The sequence below is a fragment of the Cetorhinus maximus genome, chromosome 19 (genome assembly GCF_964194155.1).
Source record: "Cetorhinus maximus chromosome 19, sCetMax3.hap1.1, whole genome shotgun sequence".
NCBI lineage: Eukaryota > Metazoa > Chordata > Chondrichthyes > Lamniformes > Cetorhinidae > Cetorhinus > Cetorhinus maximus.
In genome coordinates this window covers 36582749-36596478 of record NC_135897.1, presented here as the reverse complement: position 1 = coordinate 36596478, position 13730 = coordinate 36582749, and the positions used below count along the sequence as shown (strand labels likewise).

General features: G+C 40.2%; 1 protein-coding gene across 1 annotated transcript in view; it reads left to right on the top strand.

Moving 5' to 3' along the window:
* Positions 1–3212: 3212 nt before the first annotated feature.
* wdfy1 (WD repeat and FYVE domain containing 1) overlaps positions 3213–13730 on the top strand; it is a 75422-nt gene continuing 64904 nt past the window's right edge. Inside the window, exons 1-2 of the mRNA XM_078563724.1 lie at positions 3213–3432; positions 7044–7111. Of these exons, the coding sequence (XP_078419850.1) occupies positions 3296–3432; positions 7044–7111 (205 nt within the window). The 5' untranslated portion in view covers positions 3213–3295. The remainder of the gene's footprint in view (positions 3433–7043; positions 7112–13730) is intronic.

Genomic DNA, 13730 nt, shown 5'->3' with positions numbered 1-13730 from the left:
TTTTAAAGATTAAATTAAAACATTTATTAACAAAAGAAGAAAAAACTTAAACACACCGAAGATTACAATTCCACAATTCTAACAGTTCCCAAAATTTCTACTTAACCAGATTCCCAACTATACTAAAAGATAAAAGCAAAATACTGTGGATGCTGGAAATCTGAAACAAAAACAAAAATAGCTGGAAAAACTCAGCAGGGTCTGACAGCATCTGCAGAGAGGAATACAGTTAATGTTTCGAGTCCGTATGACTCTTCATCAGAACTAAGGAAAAATAGAAATGAGGTGAAATATAAGCTGGTTGAGGGGGGTCTACCTGTCCCACCCCACTCAATCAGCTTATATTTCACCACATTTCTATGTTTCCTTAGTTCTGATGAAGAGACAATACGACTCGAAATGTTAACTGTATTCCTCTCCGTAGATGCTGTCAGACCTGCTGAGTTTTTCCAGCTATTTTTTTTTTTGTTCCCAATTATACACTCCCTTTAAGGCAACAGTCCAAATAGATTCCAAATTTATAAAGTAATCCAGCAATATTACCACAAGCACCCACTGAGCAAAAGTATTCCTAAGGCTCTTACCACAACTTTGGTTACTGCAACAACAAACTTCTGCAGGGTGGCTAGAGGCTTTTTCCTCAATTCCGTTTCACACAGTCACCTTTCAAGATCTTACACAGCCACACTCACACAGCCTTATGATCTACTTTAAATATAGTTCTCCCTTTTGATCTGTAAATCTCATTGTTTCAACTTGCCCTTTAGATGTTACTTTTCCCAGAATATAAAAATCTTTCATGTTATTATGGCCCAGCACTTTTGGGAAAAATCAACGTAATCACTTTGCCTTATTTATCTTGTCAGTTGTAAACATTTTCCATGTCCCTTTGAAAATCAAACACTTCTCCACTTATCTAAAAAGGCAAATTTACAGTTCACACTGTATCTGCTGATCTCACCCTAGCTTTACTCATCTCCATTTCAAATGCCTGTTTTACACCTAACTCCTTTGATAAGTCTAACTGTCATTAGTTTAATTAAATTAGCCACACGTGCACACACAACCATACACACACACAAATATAAGCCTGCTTTAAAGTATCTCACAGTAATATTAGGGAAAATATGACAGTTCTTTGACACCGTCCCCCACCACACCCATACACCCAATTCTCTTTAGTTTAAAGCCTTAGCTATTCAATTCTCCAGGACACTGGTCCTAGCCTGGTTTAAGTGGAGGCCATCCAACTCTTTCCAAGGCTCTGGTGCCAGTGCCCTATGAATCTCATTACAGTCTCCAGGATATTTAGTTGCCTATTCATTTTGTTGCATTTCACCACTAATCTGGGACCTGAAACTATAGAGGGCAAAGCACAGACAACTGTACTCAAGTTATATTGTGGGCTGCAACCAACTGTGAACCACATTGTGCCATACATGAGTATGACATAAAAAGAAGCAATTACAATGTGAATGCAGTGGGACATAAACTTGTCATGACTAAATCTAAAGCAGTATGCATTATTTGTATTATATTAGGGGTAACACAGAGAAGTATACACAAATACATTTTTTGCAGTGGTGGATAGAATTTTTGTGCTATGATAATGCACAACTATTTTCTATGACGATCTGGGGAAATGCTCCTCCTAGGTGGTTGATGACCATATAACACAATGAAAGTATCCGCTTTGAAACATGTCAACATGTGTGAGGGAAATGTAATTATGTCACTCAGATACTCTATCATTGTGACAGATTAACACTTCCCTGGGAAGTCAATTCAAAATAAGCATTTAAATAAGAAATGGTTTGCACATTAGATAATGCCCTGTTGTTAGGGTTGCCAACTGTGATTAAATGTATTCTTGGAGGTTTCACTACATGACTTGCCCCCACACTCCAGCCATTATTCAGCCTAAATATCCATCCTTGTAACAAATTGCCTACGCCAATAGGAATGCAAAAAGACTCATTAACCAGTTGAATGATGTTTGCTGTCAGCCAAACAGCCTTGTCTCCCCCCATTTTCGATATTTTTATGTCTGGTAAAGGGAATATCAAAAGACAATGATTAAAAAAATATCCTTTTAAATGTCCCATTGATTTTTCTTCAGGGTTGCACTCAGCAATGTCCTGGAGATGGATTTTAAAAAATTCATTCTTGGGATGTTGTCTTCACTGGCTGGGCCAGCATTTATTGCCCATCGCTAATTGCCCTTGAGAAGCTGATGGTGAGCAGTCTTCTTGAACCGCTGTAATCTATGTGGTATAGGTACACCCACAGTGCTGTTAGGAAGGGAGTTCCAGGATTTTGACCCAGCGACATTGAAGGAACGGTGATATAGTTCCAAGTCAGGATGGGGAGTGATTTGGAGGGGAATTTCCATGTGGTGATGTTCCAATGTGTCTGCTACCCTTGTCCTTCTAGATGGTAGCAGCCATGAGGTGCTGTCTAAGGAGCCTTGGTGAGTTCCTGCAGTGCATCTTATAGGTAGTACACACTGCGGTCACAGTATTTTGGTGGTGGAAGGAGTGAATGTTTGTGGATGGGGTGCCAATCAAATAGGCTGCTTTGTCCTGGATGGTGTCAAGCTTCTTGAGTGTTGTTGAATTTGCACTCATCCAGGCAAGTGGAGAGTATTCCATCACACTCCCAACTCGTGTCTTGTAGATGGTGGACAGGTTTTGGGGAGTCAAGAGGTAAGTTACTTACCACAGGATTCCAAGCCTCTGACCTGTTATTGTAGCCACAGTATTTATATGGCTTGTCCAGTTCAGTTTCTGGTCAATGGTCACCATGTTAATAGTGGGGGATCTTCAATTCCTGGAGACTCCAGCCCAACCCTGGCAGGTTGGCAACCTCCATTGTTGCATCTGTGAATTTTTATTTTTATTATGTTAGACAATAAGTACAATTCCCGTATTATCAAAAATAACGCGTCCTGATTTTTGCAACACCATTTTTGCAACATAAATTGCTTGAAAATAATTTCAAACCCTATGGAGTGGTGATGGGGAGAAAATGGATAGATGGAACATTGAAAGTTTTTTTTTTGGAAAATGTGTCCATAATAGTTGGGATGTGACTATGTTAAACTTATTTAAAACTTTTTCGGACCATACCAAATGCTTATTTCGGAAATAACATATCTGTTGCCGGAAGTGAGCTGCCAATCATCTGAGCACAACCCTTGCAGTTGCCGTGTCCCAACAGCCTCTATTTCAGTGAATACGGTAAATACAAAGTGAAACGGAGCCTGTCAGCTGATTGCTTTCTAAAAAGCAGAAAGATGGCGGCAGAAATCCACTCCCGGATGCAAACGAGCCGCCCGGTCCTGCTGAGCAAAATCGAAGGGCACCAGGACACGGTGAACGCGGCCGTCCTCATTCCCAAGGAAGACGGGGTGATCACAGTGAGCGAGGACAGGTATAAAGGAGCCCTGCCAGGGTTACTCCTAATCACGGGGAATCAATTGGTCTTTCTTCACGTATGAGACTGGAATACAATGTTTCTCCCCCCCCCAAAAAATTATAGCAAATGTTGGAAACTGCAACTCTTGTAACAAAATTGGATGTGGGTTTGTTTGTGTGTGTGTGTTTCAGTAGTGGGGGATTTCTTTGTGTAATTGACTCGGTCCCTGTAGGGACTTCGCTTTGGTGAAGCAGCTTTCAGGTTTGTTTACATGTTGGTTCATCCCTTCCTGAAGTCGGTGTCACAATTAGTGATTTAAGGCTTTCAGCTCGTCAGGGTCCTGTGAACAAATGTGGATGGGGTACTTTTGTAAGAAACCGCTTTTTATGGCGAAAATATAGTTAATCCTTCTCATATTTGTTTTATGTTTTTTTTTATCGACTGTATGCGCTTTTTCATGGCCTGAAAGACATGCTTCCTGAGCCTAGAATAGATGTACTAAAGTTTGACTAACGGGTAGATTGAGCAAGGTTTATGGTCAAAAAAAATCTTATCAAAATCTGATCCATAATTTTGAAAAGAACATCACATTTCGCAAAACAGCTGTTTCCCGGAGGGAGGGGGAGTGCTTTGAGAAGAGAGTTATGGTATCATTTTTGCCACCGAGATGGCATTGCATCACGAGCGTTTCTTGTTTACACTTATAGGAAAATGCTGCCCCTTTTTTAAATCTTAAAGATTAAAGCACCACGGAAGCTGGTTTAACGGGCGCTATGATATTTAACAAAGATTTATAATTAAACTTCAGTCTTGAAATTATCTAACTTTTTTTGGCAGGTTTACTCCGCCACATTTGAAAGGTTCTTTTTTTTTTACATACTTTTTCAAAACGCTTAAATCATCTTTTGAAATGCTTGAGTGGCCATGTGGAAGCCACAGTGTATCCTGAACTCTTGAAATATTTTGACAGTTTGGACACTCTTCAGTACAGTATGAACTGTTTAAAGGACACACGTGTTAACACCATTTCCTTACTGTGGTGTTAACATGAATGTCCTTTAAACAGTTCATACTGTACTGAAGAGTGTCCAAACTGTCAAAATATTTCAAGCGTTCAGGATACACTGTGGCTTCCACATGGTCACTCAAACATTTCAAAAGATGATTTAAGCGTTTTGAAAAAGAGTGTGCAAAACGGAACCTTTCAAATGTGGAGTAAACCTGCCAAAAAAAAGTTAGATAATTTCAAGAATTAAGATAAAGTTTGATTAAATCTTTGTAAAATCTGCTCCCCTGCTCACCATCCCTTTCCATCCCTCTCCCTGGTAGCTATCTGAGGATGTGAGGATGAACCAGAATGTTTGCAACCTTAGTGTCATATTTGACCCTGAGATGGGCTCCTAAGCACATCTGTGCCATCACTAAGACCACCTATTTCCACTTCTGTAACATTGCCAGACTTTGCCCTGCCTCGGTTCATCTGCTGCTGAAAACCTAATTCCTACCTTGGTTACCTCTAGATTTAACTACTCCAATGCATTCCTCACCAGCCCACCCACATTCTACCCTCCACATACTTCAGGTAATCTAAAATTGCTGCCTGCATCCTAACTCGCACCAAGTCCTGTTTACCTATCACTTCCCTGCTTGCTGACCTACTTGGATTCATGGTTAAACGAAGCTGCTTCTTAAAATTCTCATCCTTGTTTTCAAATCCACCCCCCACCAGCCTCGCTCCTCCCTATCATTGTGATCTCCTCCAGCTCCACAACCCTCTGAGATATCTGCGCTTCTCTGATTCTGGCATCTTGAGCACATCCTGATTTTAATCGCTGCACCATTGGCAGTCGTGGCTTCAGCTGCCTAGGCTCTAAGCTCTGGAATTTCCTCCCTAAACCTCTCTGCCCCTCCAAGTCTCTTTGTTTTATTAAGGTGGCCCTTAAAACCTGCTATTTTGACCAAACTTTTGGTTTTGTGCCTTGATACCTTCATATGTGCCTCAGTAACACATTTGGTTTTATTATAATCCCATGAAGTGCCTTGGGCATTTCTTTTATCATGTTAAAGGCACTGTGTAAATACAAGTTGGTTTTTTAAAATTCTGTGGAGCTGCATGTTTGTTGAATGAATAAATAGCCTTTCCAGTGTGAATATATCTCAGACATTATTAAAGACAATGAAAGTTTCCTGAAGTTCTGAGTTGTCAAACATTACCGACTCTGGTGTGTTATCTTTTGTCTGTTGTATAATACCTCAAGCCAAGATCAAAGATTACTTGCAACTGGATGCCCAGATGTTAAAATATCCTGCTTCATTTAAGTTTTAACAAAAAGATTCCCTGACCTTGAAGCAGCCATTACTGAATATTTAGGGGTTACAAAATGTTTTATATCTTGGTTACTTGTTTTTGGTGGTTCTGCTTTGTGCCTTATTAAATGATTAGTCTATGGGTTTAATAATCAATGAATTTGGCTTTTTCGAGAGTGGGAAACCCTATATAGGCCTGTGTTGTGGTTTTGCTTCATAATTTAGAAGATGCTAAAATTACTGAAATCTCTTAGCTTCAAGTAGAAGAAATGTTTTACAAATATTCACTGCTCTTTAAGGATCACGGTAGTAGCTCTGAATGTAACTGAAGTTTTTATCCTAGATTTATCTTTGTTTCTCCAATTTTGTGGAAAAAATTGTCAACAAAACCATATATTGAGCTGAATTTAAAAATAAGTTGTAATAGCCAAAATGACCATGCTAGAACTGCACTCAAACAATTTACAACCTTTAAAAATAAATACTGCTTATAGTTGATTATAAATATGTCAAGGTTGTTTGTTTTTTGACTTTTATTGACCTTTCATGGTAGTCTTGCTGAGAATGTTCAATAAGATTGAAGGTAATAATTTTTGTTTAACCAACTTGGCCCTTAATTGGTCATCAAAATTATTTCTGGAAAAATGTGAACCTGGCTAATTTGGAAACAAATGTGATCTCATTGAAATATTTGTATAGAATGGGGAACGAATGTTTTTAGACTCTTTACAATAACTTTGTTTTTAGCCTGCTTAAAACTCAAGAGAATTTTGTGAAGCCGTCAGTTCTCATGGTGCTCCTGTCTCTTGGCTGGGTTGCACTTATTGTCTCATATGCTTGCACTCTCTCTCTACGACAAGCTATGCCAACACACGGCTGCTATGAATTTTCAGGACTGTGCCCACTGTTTTCCTGTAATTAAGTTAAATGCATTGCTGTTAAAATTAAAGTGCAAGGATTAAGGCAGAAGAAATATATCTCTTGTGCAATTAAGCTTACATAGATGTGTGCCACATATTAAGTATGAAATTCCAATCTTAATGACCTGACACCCATGTCCTAGTTAAAAATTCTAATAGTTTTCCCTGCAGTTCAGAACACTGTAAATTGCTTAATGTAGAAGAACTCTCCAGTCCTTTTCCCCCTAAAAGATAAGAGGGAAAATGAGAGCTAACTGAGGCCAGTGGATTCAATTTATAATGATTGAAGCTTATTTTTCAAGAAAGGGTTATTAATCCATGTTCCATTCTAATAGGAATGTACATCTTCGTGAGAATCTCCCATTTACTATTTACTAATGTCCTTGGCTCTTTCTGCAGAACAATACGTGTGTGGTTGAAGAGAGACAGTGGTCAGTATTGGCCAAGCATCTTTCACACTGTATCAGGTGAGTAAAGGATCCAGAATAGTATTATAGGAATAAGTGTGATATATTTGAATAAATGGTTTGGATTGGAACCATGAAAAATTTCCTTTGTTTGTCTAATCAGTGTAAAGAGGAAGTAGCAACAGCGGACAGATTCTTTATCAACCTATCTTTCTCAGCAATTTGTGATGATGTGAAGTCTCAAAGTGATCAAGATTGTTCTAGAAATCTGTACCATTAAATGTACACATTGAGAAATATGAGGAGCTATGCTCTAATATACACTGACGTTACTACTGCAGCAGCCTTTTGAAACATAGAGTATCTGTTGGTTTGAAGTGATTGAAATCACAAAGTATCCCCTATTCAGTGCGATGGGCATTGAGATCAGCTGACACAAATAGTAACAGAATGTCTGATCAGCTCGGGGAGATAATGATCAGCATAAACTAGACTACAATGCAATTCATTTGATATTTCTCTTGTCTCAGTGAACACTTGGCAGCAGCTCTATTGTTATGGGTAAGGAGGCAAGTGTTCAAGGTCAAATGTGAATTTGAAATGTTCAATATACAAGCCCGTTAGCTCACTTTAATGGCAATCCCAGAAGACGCCCTATACTCACCCCAGCTGTCTGCTTCCCAATTTGTTCTGCTTCCTGCTTCTTCCCATTAACTGCACAATTAGGAATCTTTGTGTTCACTTGTTCAATTATTCATTACCCCAACTATCTGCCTAGCCCATCACTCACCCCTTCATTTCATGGCTGCTACACCTTTTTCATAGCTTTTCTTGAATTACGTCACTCCATCCATCCATTTATCAGTAATTCTATCTTTACCTTCCCCCAGACACTGCAACAATTCAAATCTTCTGCCTTCTGCTATAGACCAGCAAAATGGCTACTTTCCACCCCACTGAATGTCATACCAACTTGTCCAAACACCCCCTTTTTGTAGGACCTTGCTTCCCTTTGTGCACTCTGAGCATTTTCCATTATCTCCACTGACCAGCATTTCAGACCCTTTCTGCATCCCCCTATTCACTATTTCATCCTTGGTATCCCCCTCCACTGTGCATGGGATTTCACCCTGGCCCAATAAACCTCCTCCCCACTCCTCTGCAGAGCATTCAAGTAGGCCCTGGGCAACTGATCTTTGAGAGATTCTCCTCCCTGGTCCTCTTTTTTTTTTCTTCCCTCACCATTTCTCACTCTTTTCCCCCATTACTGTTGTCCTTCTCTTGAGAGGAGAAAGGAGTTGACTGAGTATTCTATCAAGTGTTTAATTTTTTTTCCTTTCTTTCAGTGTCTTTAACTTCCTGACAGGGATTGCCTATAATTTGCGTTGTTGTGATAATTTGGTTCAGTTGTAGCATTCTCCTCTCCTGAGTCAGAAGGTTGTAGGTTCTAGCCCTCTTTTAAGCCTTGAGCACACAATCCATGCTGGCATTCCAAGGAAGTACTGAGGAAGTGCTGCATTATCACATGTACCACCTGATCAGGTGGGGATGTAGGAGTTTCCTTAGAATTATCTGAAGAGCAAATTATACTGGGTCCCACTTGTGACAGCATCAAAATAGATTAATTTATGTTAGACTCTGTTTGTCGATTGCAAAATTTGTCAACATAAAGGCCAGAAATCTTCTGTTCGGCGTGCAAGGCCGGCCCCACACACCGACAAGTAAAACGCACCAGAGTTGGCTGTGCGCTCGCCGAACTGTCAAAGGGCTGTTAAGGCCATTACTAATCAAATTAACCAATTGGACAGGGCTGCCCGTCCAACCTTAACGTTGGCGAGCAGACAAAGAGCCCAGGCGGCCTTCGCATTTTTCATGAAACCTCATCCACGGGCGGGATGAGGTTTCATGAAGGGTTTATTAAATTAATTTAAAAATTTCAAACAATTCCTAAACATGTCCCAGCTCATGTGACTCTGTCACATGAGGGAACATGTGTAAATAATTTTCAACTTCCTTTATTGTAAACTTTAAAACTGAAGTTAATGTTCCTGAGACAGCTCTGTGGCCCCCCACCTCCCCCGGCCTGCACAGGTAGCACTGAGCACTACCGGGCATGTGTCATGCCGGGAGGGCCTTACTTGGCCCTCCCACATAAAATGGCGGTACGCAGGCAATCGAGGGCAGCGATAGGCTCTGCCCCTGCTCCCAACTGGCCCGCCTGACGGGGAGAAAATTCTCCCTAAAGTCTTCAAAAGTAATTTGTGTGCTATGAAGTGCTTTGGGACATACTGAGGACAGGAAGGATGCTATTTAAATGCAGTTCACTTTTCTATAAGCATAAGAGTTGAATATTGCTGAAATAAGACATTTTGTTAAAGCTTTTCATCTTGCACTCATCAGGACAATCGCAAGAAAACCATTATCAAGGGAAGTAACAACTTTATACTGTATGAAAAGAGAGTGCTGATTTGGTTGGCAAGTGGACTCTGGTAGAGGCGTTGCCATGGAGAATGCACCAGTTAATGGTGAATGACAGTTAACTGCCAAGCATTGTTTGTTTGAAATTTAAACCAGGCAGCTCTGGGCAAGGCATTGCTCTAAGGAATGAGTCAGCAAATGGCTGTCATTTATTTTGTTTAGTTGAAACAGGCACAATGTGTGTAAATGTTCTTTCTGTCTGCAAAGAACAGGGCCCAGTGTATCAATATATGTAGATTCCAGTACCCGCAAATGCGTCACATTGTGAGCCCAACTGACAATCTTAAAATTGGTTGTCAGCATAATTCTTAGCACACCGAGGATTATTTAGCAATTGTTGCCCAATCGTAGAATTACATCTAATGTTAGACACTGTTTTGAGTTTTGCAAGTATGGGCTGGTTGGGTACGGTCTGTACTTTGCCCGTTGCAAACAGAGGAAGGGACATGCTGTTTGATATGATCCGCCAGTCTTTGGGGCGTACAGGCTACATACCTATTGTCACACTGGCACTGAAACTCACAAACTACATTACTCTTTTTTTGGCTTGATGGCAGCATCCTGTTAGTGGCGAATACCACTCATGTTGCCACTGCATAGTAGCAGCGTAAAACAGCTAGCTTCACCTGTTGTTCAAATTTTTGAGATACCTTGCCCTTCCAGGGTACTCTGAGGTAGACTGGGCATTTTTCAGAGCTGAAAGCGATGGCCTTTGGCCCGTTCATGAGTTAGCGCGATATACAGCGCAAAATGATCTGATCAGAGTAGTCATTATCTTGCAGGATGTCTTTGATGTATCCGATTTCAGCATCAAGCTTGCTATCTTTACTATCAACTACACGGCCAATTTTTGTGTCATCTGCAAATTTCCCAATCATACCATCCACATTTATGGTGAACAAATGGCTTGGGCCCTATTTACGAGGTTGCCAATAAGACCAATCTGATGGTGTGTGGAACTGTTAGAATCGCAACACATATATTGATCAGTGAAGGTAGGTTTGCAGTAGACCGTGGTAGAGAACCCCCTGGCAGATTTCTCAACTAGTACATCAAGGAAAGGGGAGTTCATTTGACTGCTCCATTTCAAAGGTGAATTTGAGTGCAGGATGGAGACCATTAGAACCATAGAAAGGTTGTGGCAGAGAAAGGGTCCAATCAACCCATCATGTCTGTGCCAGCCAGAAAAATGATGAAAAATAAACTAGCTGCTCATTTTAAACCCACTTTCCAGCACCTGGTCCATAGCCTTGCAGGTTACAGCATTTCAGATGCAGATCCAAGTACCTTTTAAATGAGTTGAGTGTTTCAGCCTAAACCATCGATTTAGGCAGTGAGTTCCAGACTCCCACCACCCTCTGTGTGAAAAAATGTTTCCTCATGTTCTCCTCTAATCCTTCTACCAATCACCTTAAATCTATGCACCCTGGTAATTGACCCCTCAGCTAGAGGAAACAACTCTTTACTGTATACCCTATCTAGGCCCCTCATAATTTTGTACACCTCAATTAGGTCACCCCTCAGCCTCCTCTGTTCTAAAGAAAACAACCCTAGCCTACCCAATCTTTCCTCATAGCTGCAATTTTCAAGCCCTGGCAACATTCTTGTAAATTTCTCTGTACTCTCTCCAGAGCAATTATGGCCTTCCTGTAATGTGGTGACCAGAACTGTGTAAACAATTCCAGCTGTGGCCTAACCAGCATTTTATACAATTCCATCATTACATGCCTGCTTTTGTATTCAATACCTCGTCCAGTAAAGGAAAGCATTCTATATGCTTTCTTTACCACCTTATCCACCTGTCTGCCACCTTCAGGGAGCCGTGGACATGCACTCAAAAGACTCATGCTTCCTCAGCCCCTCTCAATGTCCTCCCGCTTATTGAGTATTCGTTGCTTTGTTTGCCCTGCCCAAATGCATTACCCATCACTTTTCAGGATTGAATTCAATTTGCAACTTTTCTGCCCACTCAACCAAACCATTGATATTCTGGAGACAACAGCTATCCTCTTTACTATCAACTACACGGCCAATTTTTGTGTCATCTGCAAATTTCCCAATCATACCATCCACATTTATGCCCAAATCATTAATATGTACAACAAACAGCAAGGGCCCCCCTGTGGAACACCACTGGAAACTGTTTTCCATTTGCAAAAACATCCATCGACCCTTTGTTTCCTGTCACTAAGTCAATTTTGGATTCAACTCACCATCTTCCCCTGTATCCCATGGGACATCACTTTTCTGACCAGTCTGCCATGTGGGACCTTGTCAAATGCCTTATTAAAATCCATGTAGACAACATCCACTGCACCACCATCATCAAACCTCCTTGTTACTTCCTCAAAAAATTATATTAAGTTAGTAAGTCACGATCTTCCCCTAACAAAACCATACTGACTGTCCCTGATCAACCTGTGCCTTTCTAAGTGACTATTTATCCTGTCTCTCTTAATTGATTCCAAAAATCGCCCACCACTGAAGTCAGACTTGTTAGGGAAGGAAACAGTTGAAGAAGTTCAATTGTTAATTATTAGGTTGTTGAACTAAGTACCCATTTGTTTGTATAAAAGGGATAACAGCTGAGACTAGTTCTGTGGGTGGAGAGATTTATGACAAACAATAAAACTCTGTATTGGTTTTGGTCTTCATTTCTAAACAATTATTGGAACTTATAACAATGGGAGCAGAGAATGGTTCCTGCTTGTAAGTAAGAACATTGGAAACTAAGCTTTCTTTGTACAAAAGACTATTTGGAGTTAACTTTAAGAGCTGAGTAGTTTCAAGTCACTCAAAAAAAAAAAAAAAAAATTTTTTAAAAGGCTGAATTAAAATGTAGTGTGTCGGGGTATGATCACCCATGGATGTTTTCTGAGCATCAACCATATGATCAATGGAAAAATGAAGTAACCATATGGATACGGGTTATGTCCTTGCCAAAGGAAAAACAGGGGATGGCTTTGGCACTTTCGCTACCATGTGAATGCAAAGTAAGATGCAAAGTATTTTCTGAGTTGGAGTCTGAGCATTTGGACACAGATGAAGGTTTGGAAACTTTATTAGATTTTATGGATAAGATCTATCAAAAAGACGATTTATTAAGTGCTTACGAAGCATGGTCTGATTTTGACAAATTTAGAAAGTTGGAAGAAAATTCCATAGAAGATTACATAATGGAATTCAGTAGCCTATATGCCAGATTGGGGAATTTCTAGATGGAACTTTTGCAATCAGTGCTGGCGTTCAAGTTACTAGACTGTGCCAGAGCATCGAATATGGACAGGCTTCTAGTTCTAACGGGAGTTAAGTTTGCAGAAAAACACATACTGCTAGAACAGATGCTCTTAAACAAAATTCCTAGGAAAACATTCCTTTCCGGCAGCATTCATGGCGCAAATGAGCCATTTGGCGGTAAGACAGAAAATGGAGGATATGATGTTAATGGGAAGGCAAGATCATTTAGAAACTGGACGCAGGCATCAGTATGAAAAGAGATTTGTAACTAGAAATAATGGGGACAGAAACACCTTGGACAATTATGACAGGAGAAAAGAATCCGGGATTTACGACAAAAGAATGAGCCCCAGAAATGTCCAGGGTGTGGTCAATCGGAGTTCTAGATGCAATTCAAAATACTGTTCCACGATGAACTGTCCTAAATGATATAATGTGTTTGAAATTAAACATGAGACAGAAGACTCAGAAGAAGTTGAAGATATTGACCAAAGAGAGGGCATTGTATCCATTACAAAAAGTTTCAGCCCAGTGATGGATGTCTTGGTTGCAGAGTTCTTCAACTGTGTGGCACTAGATAATGGATGCATGTCTACGGTCTGTGGAATAGACTGGTTAAAATGCTACCTAGACTCCTTAAATGACAAGGACCGGGATAAGGTTAAAGAATTTGAGAGTTTTAGATTTAGGGATGATAATACCCTAAAATCTTTAAAAACGGTAGTGATTCCCTGTAGGATAGTTGAAGTCAATCATTTCTACAGCACAGATGTAGTGTCCAGCGAAATACCATTACTGTTGAGCAGACCATCGATGAAGAAAGCGCAAATGAAGCTGGACATGGACAATTACAACACCATTGTTTTTGGAAAATCTGTGGATTTACAAATTACCTATTCTGGACAATACGGTATTCCTTCAATGACACCTAACTTTTCTACTAAGGAGATTAAAGAAATGTTAT